Source organism: Theobroma cacao, chromosome 2 (genome assembly GCF_000208745.1).
Source record: "Theobroma cacao cultivar B97-61/B2 chromosome 2, Criollo_cocoa_genome_V2, whole genome shotgun sequence".
Lineage (NCBI taxonomy): Eukaryota > Viridiplantae > Streptophyta > Magnoliopsida > Malvales > Malvaceae > Theobroma > Theobroma cacao.
The window spans coordinates 36,821,988-36,839,373 of NC_030851.1; the positions used below are offsets into that span (position 1 = coordinate 36,821,988).

The window sequence follows — 17,386 nt, forward strand, 5'->3', positions numbered from 1 at the left end:
GAGTAAAATATCTTCACTTTTCTAATTTTTAGTCATAATTTCATGCAGATGCATTAATTTTTGAAATAAAAAGTTCACTCCAAATGTGTAAACGACGTTAACGAACAAATATGAAATGTCAAAAATACTCTTCTTCTTTCTACTCTCTTTTTCATTATTTTTTTAAGCTAGTCGACGAAGCTTTTTAAGGGAGCTACACCCTTTCACCTTGCGTTCCCTAGAGGAGCCACGCCTCCCCACCCTTCTCCGATGCTCGTCAAGGAGCACGAGATTTGTGCTCCCTTAAAGAGCGTGGGGCTTTGAGTTCGGGGGGAGGGAGATCTGGTTAGAGTCAAATTTGGCGTTTCTCGATCAAAGTTAAATCTAGTCAATTGCAAAAAGAGATAGGGAGAGTTTTTTTTAATTGAAAAAAATTATAATTTATATAATATGATAATTTTTAAAATTAATAAAAGATAAAATTATTTTTTAATGTTATTACATTATCAAATTAATGAAAGTGTTAATGATTGATTAGACTTATGTGTTTAATAAAAATATTTTTTGAGATATATTGTCTATTTTAAAAACTAATAGATATATTTAAAATTAATTGTGGCTAAAAGTAAAAGAGAAATACATTTCCTTTACTGCTGCCATGGTTGCATTCTGGTACGCTTTTTTACTTTCCCTGCTTTCTGGCCAGACCCAAACACAGCTCATCAAAGTATATAAACTTAGAAGGAAAGCAAAAACCCTTTACTAATTTCAGCAGCCTCCGCGGTAGGGTTTTTTCACTTCTCTTCATCTCCATCTATCGAGTGAGACCCTAAAAGAAAGCAAAAACAACTTAAAAAAACGATGGCACAATCCCTAGAGTTGTTGTTGATCCAATTCTTAATGCCAGATAACGATGCAAGGAGGCAAGCGGAGGAGCAAATTAAGAGATTGGCAAAGGATCCGCAAGTGGTCCCGGCTCTGGTTCATCACCTCCGCACCGCCAAGACGCCCAACGTCCGCCAGCTCGCCGCTGTCCTCCTCCGTAAGAAGATCACTGGACACTGGGCTAAGCTTCCTCATCAGGTTAAGCAACTTGTCAAGCAGTCCCTCATCGAAAGTATCACAATGGAACACAGGTTCATTATACAATTTCCATATGTCTTCTTTATTTCTTTATTTTTTTTAATTTTTATGGTGTAATTGAATTTTGTTGAATTTTTGGCAGTGCACCAGTGAGGCGAGCCAGCGCCAATGTAGTGAGTATAATTGCGAAATACGCGGTTCCAGCTGGAGAGTGGCCTGATCTTCTTTCGTTTCTGTTTCAATGTAGTCAGAGTCCGCAGGAGGATCATCGAGAAGTAAGTTTTTGGGTTTTAGTTTCGGGAAGTTGATTAAGTATGTTACATTGCTATAAACTTATGCTAAATAATAATTCTCTTAGCGTATAAAAAGAATCAATAACACAGAAGCTTATAACATTAAGGATATGTGTGTTTATTTATTGGGTTGAGCTTGGCGTGTTTACCTATTATATTCAAAGCTAAAGTTGAGCCACGTATCCGATTGATCCCAGGCTGTTCAGTGTTCAGTATTAACATGACTTGGTATAGCACTAGTTTTTTGCCGCTGTGTGAACAGTCAAATTCCTGCAGTAGGAAGTCATATAGGAGCTTCATTGAAGTTCATTGTTTGATATCAATATACTTACCTAACTGGACACCTGCACTCACATGGTGTTGTACTTAATCATGTCTTCATATTTGTATCATTTTGGCTTAGCAGTGAGCCTTACATAGTAACCAGCTTTCGTAGATGCTAGCAGCGCTCATTTCCTCTTCTGTCCTTCAATTCATCAATTTCTGTTTTACGGACTAACAAATGCATTTGTCTGCTTCTGGTGATATTAGGTGGCATTGATCCTTTTCAGCTCTTTGACTGAAACAATAGGGAGCACTTTTAGACCACATTTTGCAGAGTTGCAAGCACTTTTACTCAAATGCTTACAGGATGAGACAAGCAATCGTGTCAGAGTTGCTGCTCTTAAGTAATAATTACTCCTCTTTCTTTTGTTCCCTCTTGACTCTTTTGGTGATCTTGTCGGTGGTTAAGAAATAACTGTTTGCGATTTATTTACAAGACATTTTTTTTTGTCAGGGCAGTGGGGTCGTTTCTTGAATTCACAAATGACGGGGCTGAAGTGGTGAGTTTGTATGCTTGTTGCTTAACTAGAAATTCTATCTGTTTTGAATCATAATAACGTATCATTTACATCTTGTAAATAATCTGTCTGCTGCATACTATTTTACAGTTATCCACCTGCGTATCTTTTGATTATGCAGTCTGTTTAAGTGTTTTTGTTGTAAACATGTTTGTTTCCTGTGCTTGGTGAATTTTTTGAGAATGCTGTACTTTGCTTTCCAAAATAGAATAAGGGTTGCAAAAGGACTGATTTGTGCTTATGCAGAAAGGATATTTGCTAATCAGAATCTTCTCCAGGAATTACTTCTTTTTGCCATTGTATGAAACTTGACTAATATATTTCAGTTAATGGATGCGATCTATAAGCTCAAGTTTCATTCTTTTAATTCCTTTTACACAAATAATTGATGAAGTATTACAATTGTTGAAAAAATTTTAAGGCAACACATTTGATAAAAGTCACCGATGAGATGAAAGCAAAAGATAAAGGGAGTTTGAAGAAATATTCTACTTTGTTTGTAATATTTAATGACAGAAGGGAATTGAGAAGGTGAACTTCCTTTGGATCGGGGGAATCTGAAAATATATGATCTTAAAATTAAGAATTTTTTGCATGGACCAATCTGTCCCTAACCTTATGTCAACCTTATTAATAGGGCTGTTCACCATTCGGTTCAAATTGAAAATTGAATAAGCCAACTGGTTTGTTTAAAGGGTAAAATACACTTACCCCCTCGACTTTCGACCATAATTACACTTGAGTCCATTAGTTTTCAGAATGAACACTTTGCCCCAAAAGAATATTTTTGCTGGATACATAAGTCTTGCTATTAGTCAACCATCAATATTTTGTTAGTTTGATGATGTGGCAATATTTTTAGGATAATTTGGCCCTTCATTAATTTTAAAAATTATCATATAAATTATAATTTTTAATATTAAATTTTTTTCTCATTTTCAAAAAAAAAAAATCTTTCTATCAGCCACCTGAGGCCGGCAGCGCTCCCCAAGGGAACACCAGCTCAATCGGGGCTCCCCAAGGGTGGGGAGCAGCAGATCTAGCGCTCCCCAGGGAGGTCAATCTGGGCCTCCCCAAGGGAGCGCATGGTTCTCCCCAAGGGAGCCCAGGGAGATCCAGCCATTGTAAGGGAGTGCCGTTGGCTGGCCTGGAGAAGAGTGGAAAAAAGAAAGGCATTTTAGACATTGCACATTTAGACATTAATGCTGTTTACATGTTTGGGGCGGAGTGTTCATTTTGAAAACTAATGGACCCGCGTGTGATTTTGGTCAAAAGTTGAGGGAGTCGGTGTATTTTACCTTTATTTAAATGTTATTGATGAAAATTAGGTGAATAATATAGTTATATATGCATGAAACTCAGCCCAACTGAATTCTGATTAAAGCTTAGTTGGGTGGAGTTGAGCACAATGGGTGGGACATTCATTTTCCATCCCTGTAGCGGCAAATTGTCCATTTTGTACAGATTTATTCAGTATGATCTGTTTGGCAATATCAGGTCTGCTTAGTAGTTGCTTCTGTTTCAACCAGTTACCATCCACACATAGGTCTTCCAGTAATCTGATTCTAAGGCATATCTCGTTCCTTGGTAATTGTTTATTTCTGCTTTAACAGTTTTTATACATATTTTAATAAAAAAGAACAAGGTCAAGCAATTTTGCATTAAGTATTTGGCTAATTATCATGCAGGTTAAGTTTCGGGAGTTCATTCCTAGCATTTTAAATGTATCAAGACAATGCCTTGCTGCTGGTGAGGAGGATGTTGCTATTATTGCATTTGAAATTTTTGATGAACTTATCGAGTCTCCTGCACCACTTCTTGGGGATTCTGTTAAATCCATTGTACAGTTCTCCCTTGAAGTTAGCTCGAGCCAGAATTTGGAATCAAACACTCGCCACCAGGTGAGAAAAGATGGTTCCTTTCCTAATTATACTTAACTTGTTATTATTAATTAGATATAGTCAATTAGTCATAATGGGTAATTCTGTCACAGGCTATGGCTGTGTTCCATTCATTCATGTCTCTGTTTTTGGTTTTGTGTTCTACATCTTTACTTATTTTCTGTTGTTTAATTTGTCAGGCTATTCAAATAATTTCGTGGCTGGCTAAGTACAAAGCCAATTCCCTAAAAAAGCAGAAGCTTGTCACACCTATTCTGCAAGTAATGTGCCCTTTGCTAGCAGAATCATCCAATGTTGATGAAGATGATGATCTTGCTCCTGATCGGGCTGCTGCAGAAGTTATTGACACAATGGCCTTGAATCTCTCAAAGCATGTCTTTCCCCTTGTTTTTGAGTTTGCTTCTCTAAGCAGTCAGAATGCAAATCCTAAGTTTAGGGAGGCTGCTGTCACAGCTTTAGGTGTTGTTTCAGAGGGTTGTGCGGAGTTGATGAAGGATAAGTTGGAACCTGTTCTTCAGATCGTCTTAGGGGCAATGAGGGACCCAGAGCAAATGGTTAGAGGGGCTGCCTCGTTCGCATTGGGCCAATTTGCAGAACATTTGCAGCCTGAAATTATATCTCATTATGCAAGTGTTCTTCCCTGCATTCTCAATGCTCTGGAGGATGTGTCTGATGAAGTGAAGGTACATAGACAGAAAGTTCTAAGTTTGTTGTGTAAATCACTTTTTAGTTGATTATATGTACATGCATGCTTGCATGTAAATGTTTGTACTTATATATTTTTCTGTAATATTTATAAGCATTGTATACTTCCTCTTTTTACAGGAAAAGTCATATTATGCTTTGGCAGCTTTTTGTGAAGATATGGGTGTGGAAATCCTACCTTTTCTTGACCCCTTAATGGGAAAGCTACTGGCTGCCCTCCAAAATAGTTCCCGTAATTTGCAAGAAACGTGCATGGTAAGCAAATATATCTATATATTCCCTCTTTCATCTTAAAAAGAAAGAAAACATGCACAGGCAAACACAGATGCCTAAGCTGAGATTCAGAAGTCAAATGGAGAGTTGAGGATATGAGATAATGCCAGTTGAATATAATTGAAGTCTTCAAACATTGTGTTTAAGGTGATTGAAGAATTATTCTTGTAATCTAATATTTATTTTTAATATTGGTGCAGTCTGCAATTGGTTCTGTTGCAGCTGCTGCGGAGCAAGCTTTCTTCCCATATGCTGAAAGGGTTCTGGAGTTGATGAAAGTATTTATGGTGCTCACCAATGATGAGGATTTGCGTGCTCGGGCTAGAGCTACGGAGCTTGTTGGAATTGTTGCAATGTCTGTTGGAAGAACAAGGATAGATCCAATTTTACCTGCTTTCGTAGAAGCTGCAATTTCTGTAATTACACTGTCTTTTTCTTTTAAGTATCTTAGCATGAATCCTATATGTGTTGAATTATGCTTGCTATCACCATAGGGTTTTGGATTAGAATTCAGTGAGCTTCGGGAGTACACTCATGGATTCTTCAGCAATGTTGCAGAAATTATGGATGACGGCTTTGTGAAGGTGTGCTTGGGTTTCAATTAAACTTCTGCTGTCCTTTGCTTGGTCTCTGCATTGATTTCAGTTTTATTTTATGGGCAGTATCTTCCTCATGTTGTACCCCTGGGATTTTCATCCTGCAACCTTGATGATGGGTCTGCGGTGGACATTGATGAGTCTGATGATGAGAATATTAATGGTTTTGGTGAAGTTTCATCGGATGATGAAGCTCATGATGAACCAAGAGTTAGAAATATCAGTATAAGAACAGGTGTATTGGACGAAAAGGCAGCTGCAACTCAAGCTCTTGGTTTATTTGCCCAGCATACTAAACATTCTTATGCTCCGTATCCTTGTACTGTTTGATTTATTTATTTTTTGATCAATTTTTTATTTTATTCTGATATTAAAACTGTTTTATTCAAAACCAACTCACAGTATAGCTGGTTTTAGTCTTTTACGGTTTGGTAATTTACTTTCTGAAAAAGATCTGTCATGGTATTAAAGTTTTTGGCTTTCAAAATGTCGACCATACAACATATTAAAGTTTTAGATTCTTTAGTGGCCCCCAGTGTGAACGTAAATGGTAATAAAAAATGGTAGGTTCCTGTCTACTCTTTGAGTTCTTTAATTGTTCTAAGCTATTTGGAGGAATCACTGAAGATTTTGGTGAGACATTCAGGGTATTTCCATGAAGATGTTCGGCTTCAGGCAATCATTGCTTTGAAACGTGAGTACCAACTACATGCTTGTGATATGGTTATGTAATACACTGCAATCCAATCATATTGTCAACATTTATGGTCATCATAGATGGTGAAAATTATTTATGGATGTCGTCATTAAATACTCTTCTACTTACAAAAAATAAAAGAACCTTAGTCTACAGCAATTAATATTTTTGTATTCATGGCATAGCCTATAGCTGGTTTTCTTTTGTTCTGGCAATTAATCTTGTTTTGCCTTTTGCCCTCTACCATGGCTGCATCACAAATTGCTCTCAGCCCCTCTCATTCCCTTAAGATGTGCATGCAAAAATCTAGTAATAACTGGCACCATTATGGTGAGGGTGGGAGGGAGAGGGAGATCTGGTACAAAAAGTAAATGAAGTGCCATTGTGGTTGACATAATGCTTTTGCATGTCTGGAGAAGCTCATTATCAAGTTCATATTTGAAGCAGGATGCTCATTGTACAGATTTGACATTTAGTTTTTTTTATTGTAGCTCACTGTTTACCATATGCAAGATTCAATCTTGCTGCATTTGGCGGACTATTAAATATCTCTTATATTTAGGTATTTATCTTATACGAATCTCACTGTTAACTTTTGTTGATGATCGAAATTACAGATATTTTGACAGCGGCACATGCAATCTTTCAGTGTCAAAATGTGAGTTATAGTGGCTCTTTTTGTTTTCCTTCCCCTTTATAATTTCCCCCCCTCTTTTCTTTTTGCTTCATTAACATCTCTAGTGGACCCTTTTCTTAGGTTAGAAGGAGAGGGGTGGGTAGATGCTCCGGTTATTAAGCTTTCTGTAGAATGATCAATTATTATTGAATACAAAGGAATAATTCTACTTTTAAGTGATATGACCAATAGTTGTGGCTTTGATTTTGATCTATTCCAATTTAATTTAGAATTTTGTATGCTAAACTTGGCAGCCTTTGTGTACAATATGCATGTATTAAATTCACCCAATGGTCCTTCACACATGCTTGTAGTTGTCAAAGCTCCTCTTTAGATTGGTAAATTTGTTTTATAAGCTAATTGGTTGAGCAACACAATCATGCACACGTAGACACATGTTGATGTAGTCGAAAGGTTTAGGCCAATTAAAACTCAACAATTAGGGCTAGAATAGGGTTGATTGTGTTGGAACAATAAAAAGATAATTGGATTTTCAAAAAAACCTCTTGAATAAATATTCAAAATAACAAAAGATGATAATAATAATCTTCTACCTAAGATACCTATTTATAATAGTTAAGATAAATCCTAATCAAATAGTTATTCTAATCCTAAATAAAGACTTAAAGTACTAAAATTCTAATAAAGATAGGAAAAAGAATCTCAAACTAAACAAAATAAAGAAAATAAAATCCTAAGCTAACGAAAATACTAAATAAAATAAAATTCTTGATGCGCCTGCATCACATGTGCATATGCAGAGAAGAGTGTGTACTTAAACTGACATAGACTAAAGACAGCAGGGTGCTCATGCATGCATGTATTTACATATGTATGTAGTGTGCATGCATATACCCAGAGAATTGGTGACTGCATACACTGCTAATATGAGTTTAACGTTTTTTGCTATGCAGGATGGGTCAATGAAGGCAAAAGAAGTTCTTGGTATTTACTGTTAACTGTTTACATCTATGCTTCTCCTGGTTTGCATTGGTACTAGAGTTTGGATTAAGTTCATTCATTTTGTAGATACGGTGATGAATATCTATATCAAGACTATGACTGAAGATGATGACAAGGAAGTTGTTGCCCATGCTTGTATGAGCATAGCTGATATAATTAAGGATTATGGGTATATGGCTCTAGAGCCTTGTAAGTAGTTGGCTGCTCGCTCTTAAGAATCCTTGGCACAAAAATGTTTCAGATTGAGATGAAATATTTTTTTGTCAGTTTTATTCTCATTTTATCTGGTATTTCAGATATGTCACAGCTTGTGGATGCAACATTGACATTGCTTCGAGAGGAATCAGCTTGTCAGCAATTGGAGAATGGGAGTGATATTGATGATGATGATGATGCTGAACATGATGAAATTCTTATGGATGCAGTTTCCGACCTTTTACCTGCATTTGCTAAGTCAATGGGTTCTCTCTTTGCTCCTATATTTGCAAAACTATTTGAACCTCTGATGAAATTTGCGGTGGGTTGTAGTAGTTGAGTACGAAGTTTTGATTTCTATAATTAGCATCTTATATTTGTTTGTTGGCAAGTGCAGAGAGCTTCATGCCCTCCACAAGATCGAACTATGGTGGTTGCTTGTCTTGCTGAAGTTGCGCAAGATATGGGTGCTCCAATTGCAAGCTATATTGATGTAATTTAATCAAAGTGTTGAATTGTTTAGGCTTTGTTTGGTTCTTGCTTTTATTATGTGATTTTTGTTGCCTAAAATATTGCCATAAAGCAAAAGTGAAGTATAGCAAACAAAATGATGACCAAAAAATGAACAAATGAATAAAATGCGATGCTAATTTTTACATTAATTGGTTTGTATAAATATCATGCATTTTGTTATAAAATGTTACAATTTTAATTTTAATTCTTGAAAAGTATTGTTTAGTTCTGTATCCAAACATAGTTTTGCTTCCTGCTTTCAGAAGCAAAAAGCAAGTAGCAAAGGCTACAACTGGATGATGGCAGTCAATTTGATGTCTTTGTTGGTTTTCAACATATGCTGCAGTCTGCTGAAACTTTTTTCCATTTTTCAGAGACTGATGCCCTTGGTGCTTAAAGAGCTAGCATCGTCATCAGCAACAAATAGAAGGAATGCTGCATTTTGTGCCGGAGAGCTGGCCAAAAATGGGGGAGAGTCAACTTTGAAGTATCCTTTTCCAGCACATGCCCTCACCTTAACCTCCCTTGCCCTCACCCACTATTCTTCCCTGGTTTTCGATGTTTTAAAATGTGTTTTCATTGTGTCTTGCTGATTTCTAGAGACTATTTTTTACGTTATTGTCTTCAAACTATGATAAATATTAAAATTGATTAGCGTTATGTCATTGTTTTACACATTCTCCACAATTTTCCATTCCTCACTGTAGCTTTTTCCACTCATCAATAATAGATATTACACTGATATACTGCGAGGGCTTTACCCATTATTTGGGGATTCTGAGCCAGATGATGCTGTCAGGGATAATGCAGCTGGTGCTGTTGCAAGGATGATAATGGTGCACCCACAATCCATCCCATTGAACCAGGTTAATCTTGCCTGTTTCCAACTTCTTTTCTTGTTCTACAACATCTCTCCATTCTGCCCCAATGCCTAAGTTTTGATGTCTTCTGATTATAACTTGGCTACATTTCTCAGGTTCTTCCTGTCTTTTTGAGAGTTCTTCCACTAAAAGAAGATCATGAGGAGTCCATGGCTGTTTATAATTGTGTCTCTATGCTTGTTTTATCGTCCTATCCCCAGGTATTTATCTAATTCCTTACCAGGATGGCAAACTTGATAAAATTAATAATATATGTCAATTGAGAGTTTCATTGAACATCTATGGTTCTTGATCTTTATTTCAGAAGTGATAGTCTTTGTTGATTTTGTTTCCCCCTGGTATATGCAAAGCAGATACTCTCTCTTGTCCCTGAGTTGGTAAATATTTTTGCTCAAGTTCTGGTGTCTCCAGAGGAAACTTCGGAAGTTAAAGCTCAAGTAGGAAGGGCTTTTTCTCACCTAATTTCACTTTATGGACAAGAGATGCAACCCTTACTGAGCAATCTTCCACCTGCACATGCTAATGCCCTTGCTGCATTTGTCCCGAGCAGCTGATATCTGATCACTTGAGCTCTAAATGTTTCTTTGACAAAGAAAAAGGTCTATCCCTATTTTTCGCTGAGAGAGGTGAGACCCAGAATGCTTGGATATGATCATTTTTCAAGTCATGTTTGGCATGTAGGAAAAATATTACTATTTATGGAGCTCGGCTCAAATGCTATCAAATTGTACTGAATCAATTATCTTGTTACTGATTTTAAAAAAGGCTGATACATATACACATACACATGCCCATACATACATATGTATTTATCCATATGGATATGTATGTCTATATATACATACTATATCGGTATAGATATGTACATACATAGATAGGCGCGTACATACATATGAATGTATCTATTAGATATGCATGTCTATATGTATGTATGCATGTATCTGTACATATATGTGTGTTATGTAAATTTCCTTTGATTGTCTTTTACCATTTTCTTAGTCTTTTAGGGTTTTATCTGACTGGGTGGGCTGAAACCTGGTTTTGAAGAAACCTGGGTCGAGAGAACCATCTGACTTAGAGACCTTGTCAGGATCCAGTTCAACTGGTTAAATAGAAAGGGTGCTCCCTGCTCCATCTTGAAAAGCAAAAGATATCAACAATTTTTGACGGTTTAGGGAACTACTATATGATATATGGATATTCTGAGATGAGGCAAAAATTTTTAGCCTAGTTGGCAAAAAGGGTCTTAAGTCTTTAATTTATTGTTTATCGCTGATCAAAATATAGATAAATACATTCAACAAAGAACTATCGTTCTTGATGGCAGATTTTTGTACATACATTTATATCTGTACACAAAGAAATCCAAAACATAAAATGAAACACACAGTGGTATTGATATTGTAATGTCAATACAAAGACAGAAATTCTTAGTTAACATTTGACAACTTTGCCCAGCCTTGGAGCTGATAGAAACGGATTGCATTATATGATATTATATATATTATTTCTCAATTTTTGCTCACAAATCAATATTTGAAAACCTTAGAAAGTGAATGAGTACTGTTGACATGCTTTGAGTATCAAAGCCTTTATTATGGTGTTCTAGCTGGTTTGAGTAAGATATTGAATCATGTATACTTATTATTTCAGGTATTTTTGTCCTACTCCTTCCAGTGCTGCCTCCATTTTCCGGTTTGGAGATGCTGCTTGTCCTTTTTCCTTTGACGAGCATACTTGTGTGTGCATCTGCATCGGTGATTGCATGCATGTAATGTATATTGTTTTCTTGAACCATTTTCTCATGACATTAATTCTTTTTTAATAAAAAAAAATTTTGAATGCTATGTCATATAGTTTGTTTACTTCTTGAGGTTGGGTGATTATAGTTGGTTACAAGGTTTTGACGTTCGCAAGTTTGTGCTTTATGTTGTTGTATAGGAGAATGGAGCTTTTATCACAACATGTATGAAGATACACTTTTTTTTTGGAAGTATTTAAATGAATCGGGTGGTTGAGTCAATAATTGGTTACAGATAACTGTTTTCTTTCTTTCTTTCTTTCTTTTTCACACTTCAATAATTTTTCTTTTATCTTGCAAGAAAAATGTTAGTAATGCATGAATATTCATAAATCTTTGTTGTATCCTAACTTGCTTTATGCGTATGCCAATATATGTCAGACTCCATTTTATTCGAAGTACTATTTGCAATGATTTTAATGTACATTTGTTTCGCGGAATAGATTGAAATGTAATAGAATAAGATAGAAATAGAATTGAAATGTTATTATATAATTTGATTGATGTAACAGAATAATATAAGAATTGTTATTATAATATATTATAATTTTTTGATTGGTGAAAATAATTTTAAATTAATAAAAGAATAAGTGATAAAAAGATAAAAATACTTTTTATTATAATGTATGATTATTTATTTTTGTTATATTTTAAAATATTAAAAATTAATAATTTATTTATAATTTAAATATTATTATGATTAAAATATTAAATATTTTAATTACTTTTTTAATTTAAAATATTAATTTTTTATAATATATAATTAAAAACTTAAACTTTTATTTTAATTGTTTTTCTTTTTTTTTTTTATCATTTGCTTGTCCTCTTTGTTGGTCGACCATCAGAGATGTGGTCAACTTAACAGTGTTTCAATCTGGGCTTTTTATGGTCGAATCTAGTCATTAAGGCATCAGATCGGTACTTTCCATGATCAGATCGGTATTTTTCATGATCAGATTTGGTCGTGAAGTGTCAAATTCAACCAAGGATTTAGTTAAGAAGTGCCAAATTTAGTGTTTTCCTTAACCAATTGTAGTCGTAACACCAGATTTGGTATTTTCTTGGTCAATCTAGATGAAGAGTCATAGATTCGACCCTAATAAGGTTGTTGTCGTCGTTGTCGCTTTTGCCCTTTTTCGAGAGTGAGTGGAAGATTAGAGAGAGGAGAAAGGCAAAGCTGAAAAGGAGGAAAAGAGAGAAAAAAAAAGAATGTTTCGAATGTTTGGTTGGGGAAATGGCCTCTATTCTCAAGTAACATTTGTTCTTTCATTTGGTTGTCAAATGTTGCAGGGAGTCCTCATATCCTTGCAATCTTTATTTTTCAAAATCATGATTTAATTAATCTCAACCTCTCACGGCATGTTTGGTTTACGAAATGGAATAGAATAAAATAGAATAATTATTTTGTGAGAATAGAATAAGGAAAGAATAGAATATAATGGTTATTATGTTGTTTGGTTTATAGAATAAAATGGAGTAAGAATTGTTATTTTAACTTATTGTGATGTTTAGTTAGTAAGAATAGTTTTGGAAAAGTTGAGGAATAAATAATAAAATGACAAAATTAACCTTTATTATAATTTAGTAAACTAGACAATTATTCATTATTATAATTTAATTATATATTTTCTTTTTTAATCTTTTAATTTTATTTTTATTAACATTTTACAATATTAATAATCTATTATTAAATTATTAATATGATTTTTTATTTCAATTTCTTTTTATTGTCTTTATTTGTACTTTCTTTTTTTAATCTTTTAATTTCTATTTTCGTCAAAAATTTAAACATTAATAATTTATTATTAAATTATTAATATATTTTTATTTTAATTTATTTTTATTTTTTAATTTTCTATTTGTAGTTTGTAATTATTTTCAATAAATAGGGACATTTTGGTTTAATAAATTTTTGACTCTATTCCATAGTCATGGAATAGCCATTGACATGGGGAGGTGGGGAATGGCTAAACCAAGATTTTTGAAAAATAGCCATTATTTGGATTGGTTATTCCCCCACCTTAAAAACCAACCGGACAAAATAATAAAAATGAGAAAGGAATAAGAGAGGAATGGCTTAGCTATTTCCTTATACCAAATGTGATATCATGGTATTTGCTATTTCATTTTTGATGAAATAGCTTTTAAAATTGATAGATTAAAATACCCTTTATAAGTGTGAAAAATTATAACTCTACTTATATAAAAACATTTTTTTTCTCTCTTCCTCTTCTCCTTCTGTTCCAGCTTTTACCTTTCTCAATCTTTCTAATCTTCCACTCATCACCGAAGCGGTAGCAATGGTGACAACTTTAGGGTTAGATTTGGATCTCTTTGTCTAGATCTAATGGAGAAAACACCAAATTTGATGTCTACGGTCAGATCTAGTTATGGGAAGCGTTAGATTTGCACATCTCAATGTAATACCTCATACTTTGACATGGTGGCTAATGAAGTTTATCGGATGCCAAATGAGGTTAATTATAATGTTTAAAGGTGAGGAAATGTGAAAAGAGTATTTTAAGATAAAATATTTCACATGCGAGAAAATAATAAAAAAAATAATAATATTTTTATCATGGAAGAATTTGAGAGATAAAAAGTGATTTGGAAGTGAATTGAGGCATAATAAGGTATTTTGGATATCAAGGAGACAAGTGAAAAATTTTGAAATAAAATAATATTAAAATATTAATATTTTATTCATTGTTGAAATTTTTCATGAAGGAGTATACGGTTAATCTAAATGGGGGAGAGGAAGAACAAGAAAATTTCAGAGAAAAATGAAGCTAATGGGGCTCACGTGTTATTAAATAAAACTAACACAAGAAAAATTTATATTTTAAATATTATGAAGACGCCGCGTTGGAGTTCAAGTTTTATATTTCGTTTGTTCATGTGTGAAAGAAGATAATAGAAGGAAATTGAAGTTAAAAGAGTGTTGGGATGACTAAATTAAAAAGGGAAGAAACTTAGAGAGTAAAACGGTAATTTTACATAAAGTTTGGTCTCAAGAAGCTTTGACTCTCATCTTTATCAGCCATGACCGTCCTTATCTCCTCCAGCAAGATATTTTCTTCTTCTTCTTGAAGCTTCCAACGCCATTTTCATTTCAAGTTCATGAAAATCAAATTTTTTCATGTGATTTCTCTCGTTTCTTTCCATTTCCTTTCTTTTCTTACTTCTTTCTTCTCCAAACTTCTTGGGCACTAAACCTGCAGCTTCTAACCCCAATTTCTAGCACATCTAAACCTTAAGAGAAGAAGAAAGAAAAAGAAAGAAAGGAAGAAAAGCTTGGTTTTGTAATTCTAGCAAGCTAAGGTAAGGATTTTTGTGTTTTAAGCTCATGTTTAGTTAAATTTTTAGAGAAATAATGTGTGAATCATTTTGGCAGCTTGATGATTAGAATGTTTTGAAAGGAATATTAGAGTGCAAGTACGAGTCAAGCAACCATAAAGTAAAGACAAATGATATTTTAAGTGTAGTTGAGGAATCTTGAGAAAATGGGTATTATTGTGTGTTTTTTAAGTGGCATATTGTGAGAAATTGTGATTGTTGTGGAAAGGATGGTTGAATTTGATAAATATCCTTAGAAAAGATTAATACATGTGTTAGAGTCATAAACAAGTTTCCGATAATCATAATTTAAAGAATTACGCAAGTAAGGGATAAAAGCAACTTTGGTAAAAATTGTGTCAAGATAAGTTAAGTTGTATAAGGATTCGTGATTGAATGAAAAAGGGTAGTATAAATGATGTACGCTAAAGATATTGAATTGGGATTGTTGCTAGGAAGTGCAACAGTAAAGGTAGCGTACTGTGGTGGTGTGTCGGGGGAAATAACGAACGATCGGCAAGTAGGAATAGCTAGATACGCCTCCGAACAAATAACGATGTAATATCCCGCTATCGTAAAGTAAGTGAACTTGTATTGAAAATATTTTGAGAAATGTATTGGTATTTGGACGAAGCGTGTGAATGATTTTTATTTGGATATTCCTTCAAAATTATGCATGGGAACAAGCCTTTATTAAAACGTTTTAAGTTGTGAGTGTGCAATATGATGAATCCTTGCTCCTTATATGATGTTGATGTAAATATATATGTTGTGTGTTAATAGTTAATATTGTGTAATAAATATAATCGTACGTGTGCGCGATGTGGGGGATGCATATGCCGGTGATGACGAGGTGCAGAAGTGTGGATAATGATATTGAAGTGTGCAAGTAGGGAGTGCACATGATGATATTGAAGTGTGCGAGTAGGGAGTGCACACGATGATATAGAAATGTGCGAGTAGGGAATGCACATGATAATATATAGTGTGCGCGATGTGGGGGTGCACACGATGACTCCAGCTATGTGCGCTATGTGGGAGTGCACACGATGACTCCAACTATGTGCACTATGTGAGGGTTGCACATGAGCTGGTGAGGCGGTGGTGGTATTCGTGTTATATATATTTATATATACATATGCAATAGAAAGTTTATGAGTATAATGTGTGGTTTGTAATATATGTTGCATCCTATATGTTGAACCTTGAAAAATTACTAAGTGTTTCCGAATTGATGTTCATTGCAGCAAAAATGGTTTTTCGTTGCAACAAGAATTCTTTTGACTTAATTGCTTTGTTTCTTGTTGCAGTGAAATTGCATTCTCGTTGCGGCGAGAAATTCTCGAGTGCTGGGGGCTTGCAACAACCTTGGAGTTCGCTGCAGCGAGAATTCATTCTCGCTGCAGTGAGTTGCTCACGGTGGTTTTCACTGTAGCGAGAATGAATCTCACTGCAATGAGAAACTCTCGGGTTTGGCTTAGAAACCTGTGCTCTGAATTTCGCTACAGCAAGAATGCCTCTTCGCTGCAACGAGAATCTTTTGGTCATGTTTACCTTGTTTATATCCTGCTATGATTTTCACTCATTTATCTTCATGGTTGATCTTGGGTTTTTCAACACTAAGAGACGACTAATCAAAGTTTTGAAATAAGGGGTTTCAACAAGAAATTAAGTTAAATTGCATGGTTTTAGCAAAAGTGCATCGTGATTTTAAAACTTTCCATATCAAATGTTTGTTCCTTTCTTATGTTCACTCATTGGGTTTATACTCATGTTTTTAAACTTCATGTTTTCAGATTCGGAGGCAGTTGGGACCTAAATTGAGTTTCCACGTATTCTCGTATTTTTGGTAGGTACTATAGCATCTCAGTAGCGGTACCTTCACTTAAAGTCACTTCACTGACGGTTGAGAGTCTTTTGTCTGTGTACACGTATATGTAATGTAAACTACTAGGAGTCATGTTATAAATGAAGTATGTATATGTTGGATTGATGATGATGCCCTTATGAGACGATAATGAATGACAGTAGTTTGAGATAATATAAATATGAATATTCGATTGCTATAAATATTACTGAAACATTCATCGTTGAGAATTACAACACATGGTTTTAAAGATGATGGATGGAATGAGGAATATGATCCCATAAAAAAGCTTGCTTGGGCCTAGTGGGCTATGCCCATTGAGCCCATGTGCCGGTCATGGCTCGAGATTTGGGCTGTGATACTCAACTAGATCCTTATGGTCGAAATTTGGCACTCCATTACCAAACCTAATTGTGGGAAATGTTGATTTAATAACTTAGTGGCTAGATTTAACCACAAAGAGTGCTAAATTGATGCATCGTTATGTCGACCATATCTCTAGTGGTAGGTCAAAGGAAAAGAAAGAAAAATAAAAAAAAGATAATTTAAAATAAAAAGTTTTTTATTATAAATTATTAAAAATTACTAATTTTAAATTAAAAATTAATTAAAATTATTAATATTTTAATCATAATAATATTTATATATGAATAAAATATTAATTTTTAAAATATTAATAATTAAATTATAAATAAAAATATTAATATTTAAATGATCTATTCTTAATATTTAAATAATTAAATAAATATTATAATAAAAATATTCTCTTTTATCACTTTTTGTTT

At 34.2% G+C, this 17,386-nt stretch overlaps 2 protein-coding genes across 3 annotated transcripts; both read left to right on the forward strand.

Annotated features, from left to right (window-relative positions):
• On the forward strand, positions 644-11,637 carry LOC18609908 (importin-4). Of its 2 annotated transcripts, none has more exons than XM_018116246.1 (21): positions 644-1,115; positions 1,205-1,337; positions 1,887-2,023; positions 2,134-2,179; positions 3,886-4,098; positions 4,278-4,781; positions 4,924-5,058; positions 5,277-5,492; positions 5,571-5,660; positions 5,739-5,983; positions 6,278-6,366; positions 6,987-7,027; positions 7,960-7,990; positions 8,075-8,197; positions 8,305-8,525; positions 8,601-8,696; positions 9,091-9,203; positions 9,424-9,582; positions 9,693-9,797; positions 9,951-10,223; positions 11,251-11,637. In XM_018116246.1, exons 1-18 carry the CDS (start codon positions 841-843, stop codon positions 9,545-9,547), a joined length of 2,832 nt encoding a protein of 943 aa, XP_017971735.1. In that variant the 5' UTR covers positions 644-840; the 3' UTR covers positions 9,548-9,582; positions 9,693-9,797; positions 9,951-10,223; positions 11,251-11,637. The 2 variants fall into 2 exon arrangements, with proteins under 2 accessions (XP_017971735.1, XP_007045324.2); XM_007045262.2 differs by having other exon boundaries at positions 649-1,115; positions 9,447-9,582.
• LOC108660724 lies at positions 13,789-16,804 on the forward strand. Its single transcript, XM_018114999.1, has 4 exons — positions 13,789-13,894; positions 14,683-14,719; positions 16,045-16,277; positions 16,531-16,804. Exons 1-4 carry the CDS (start codon positions 13,789-13,791, stop codon positions 16,551-16,553), a joined length of 399 nt encoding a protein of 132 aa, XP_017970488.1. The 3' UTR covers positions 16,554-16,804.

Bases quoted from the DNA above. Each gene is read 5' to 3' on its own strand.
- LOC18609908 (XM_007045262.2), top strand. From the start codon at position 841: ATGGCACAATCCCTAGAGTTGTTGTTGATCCAATTCTTAATGCCAGAT. The intron at 5,059-5,276 runs GTAAGCAAATAT...ATATTGGTGCAG, and splicing joins ATTTGCAAGAAACGTGCATG to TCTGCAATTGGTTCTGTTGC. The intron at 7,028-7,959 runs GTGAGTTATAGT...TTTGCTATGCAG, and splicing joins CAATCTTTCAGTGTCAAAAT to GATGGGTCAATGAAGGCAAA.
- LOC108660724 (XM_018114999.1), top strand. From the start codon at position 13,789: ATGGGAAGCGTTAGATTTGCACATCTCAATGTAATACCTCATACTTTG. The intron at 13,895-14,682 runs GTGAGGAAATGT...AAAGAAAGAAAG, and splicing joins GTTAATTATAATGTTTAAAG to GAAGAAAAGCTTGGTTTTGT. The intron at 16,278-16,530 runs GTCATGTTTACC...TCATGTTTTCAG, and splicing joins GCTGCAACGAGAATCTTTTG to ATTCGGAGGCAGTTGGGACC.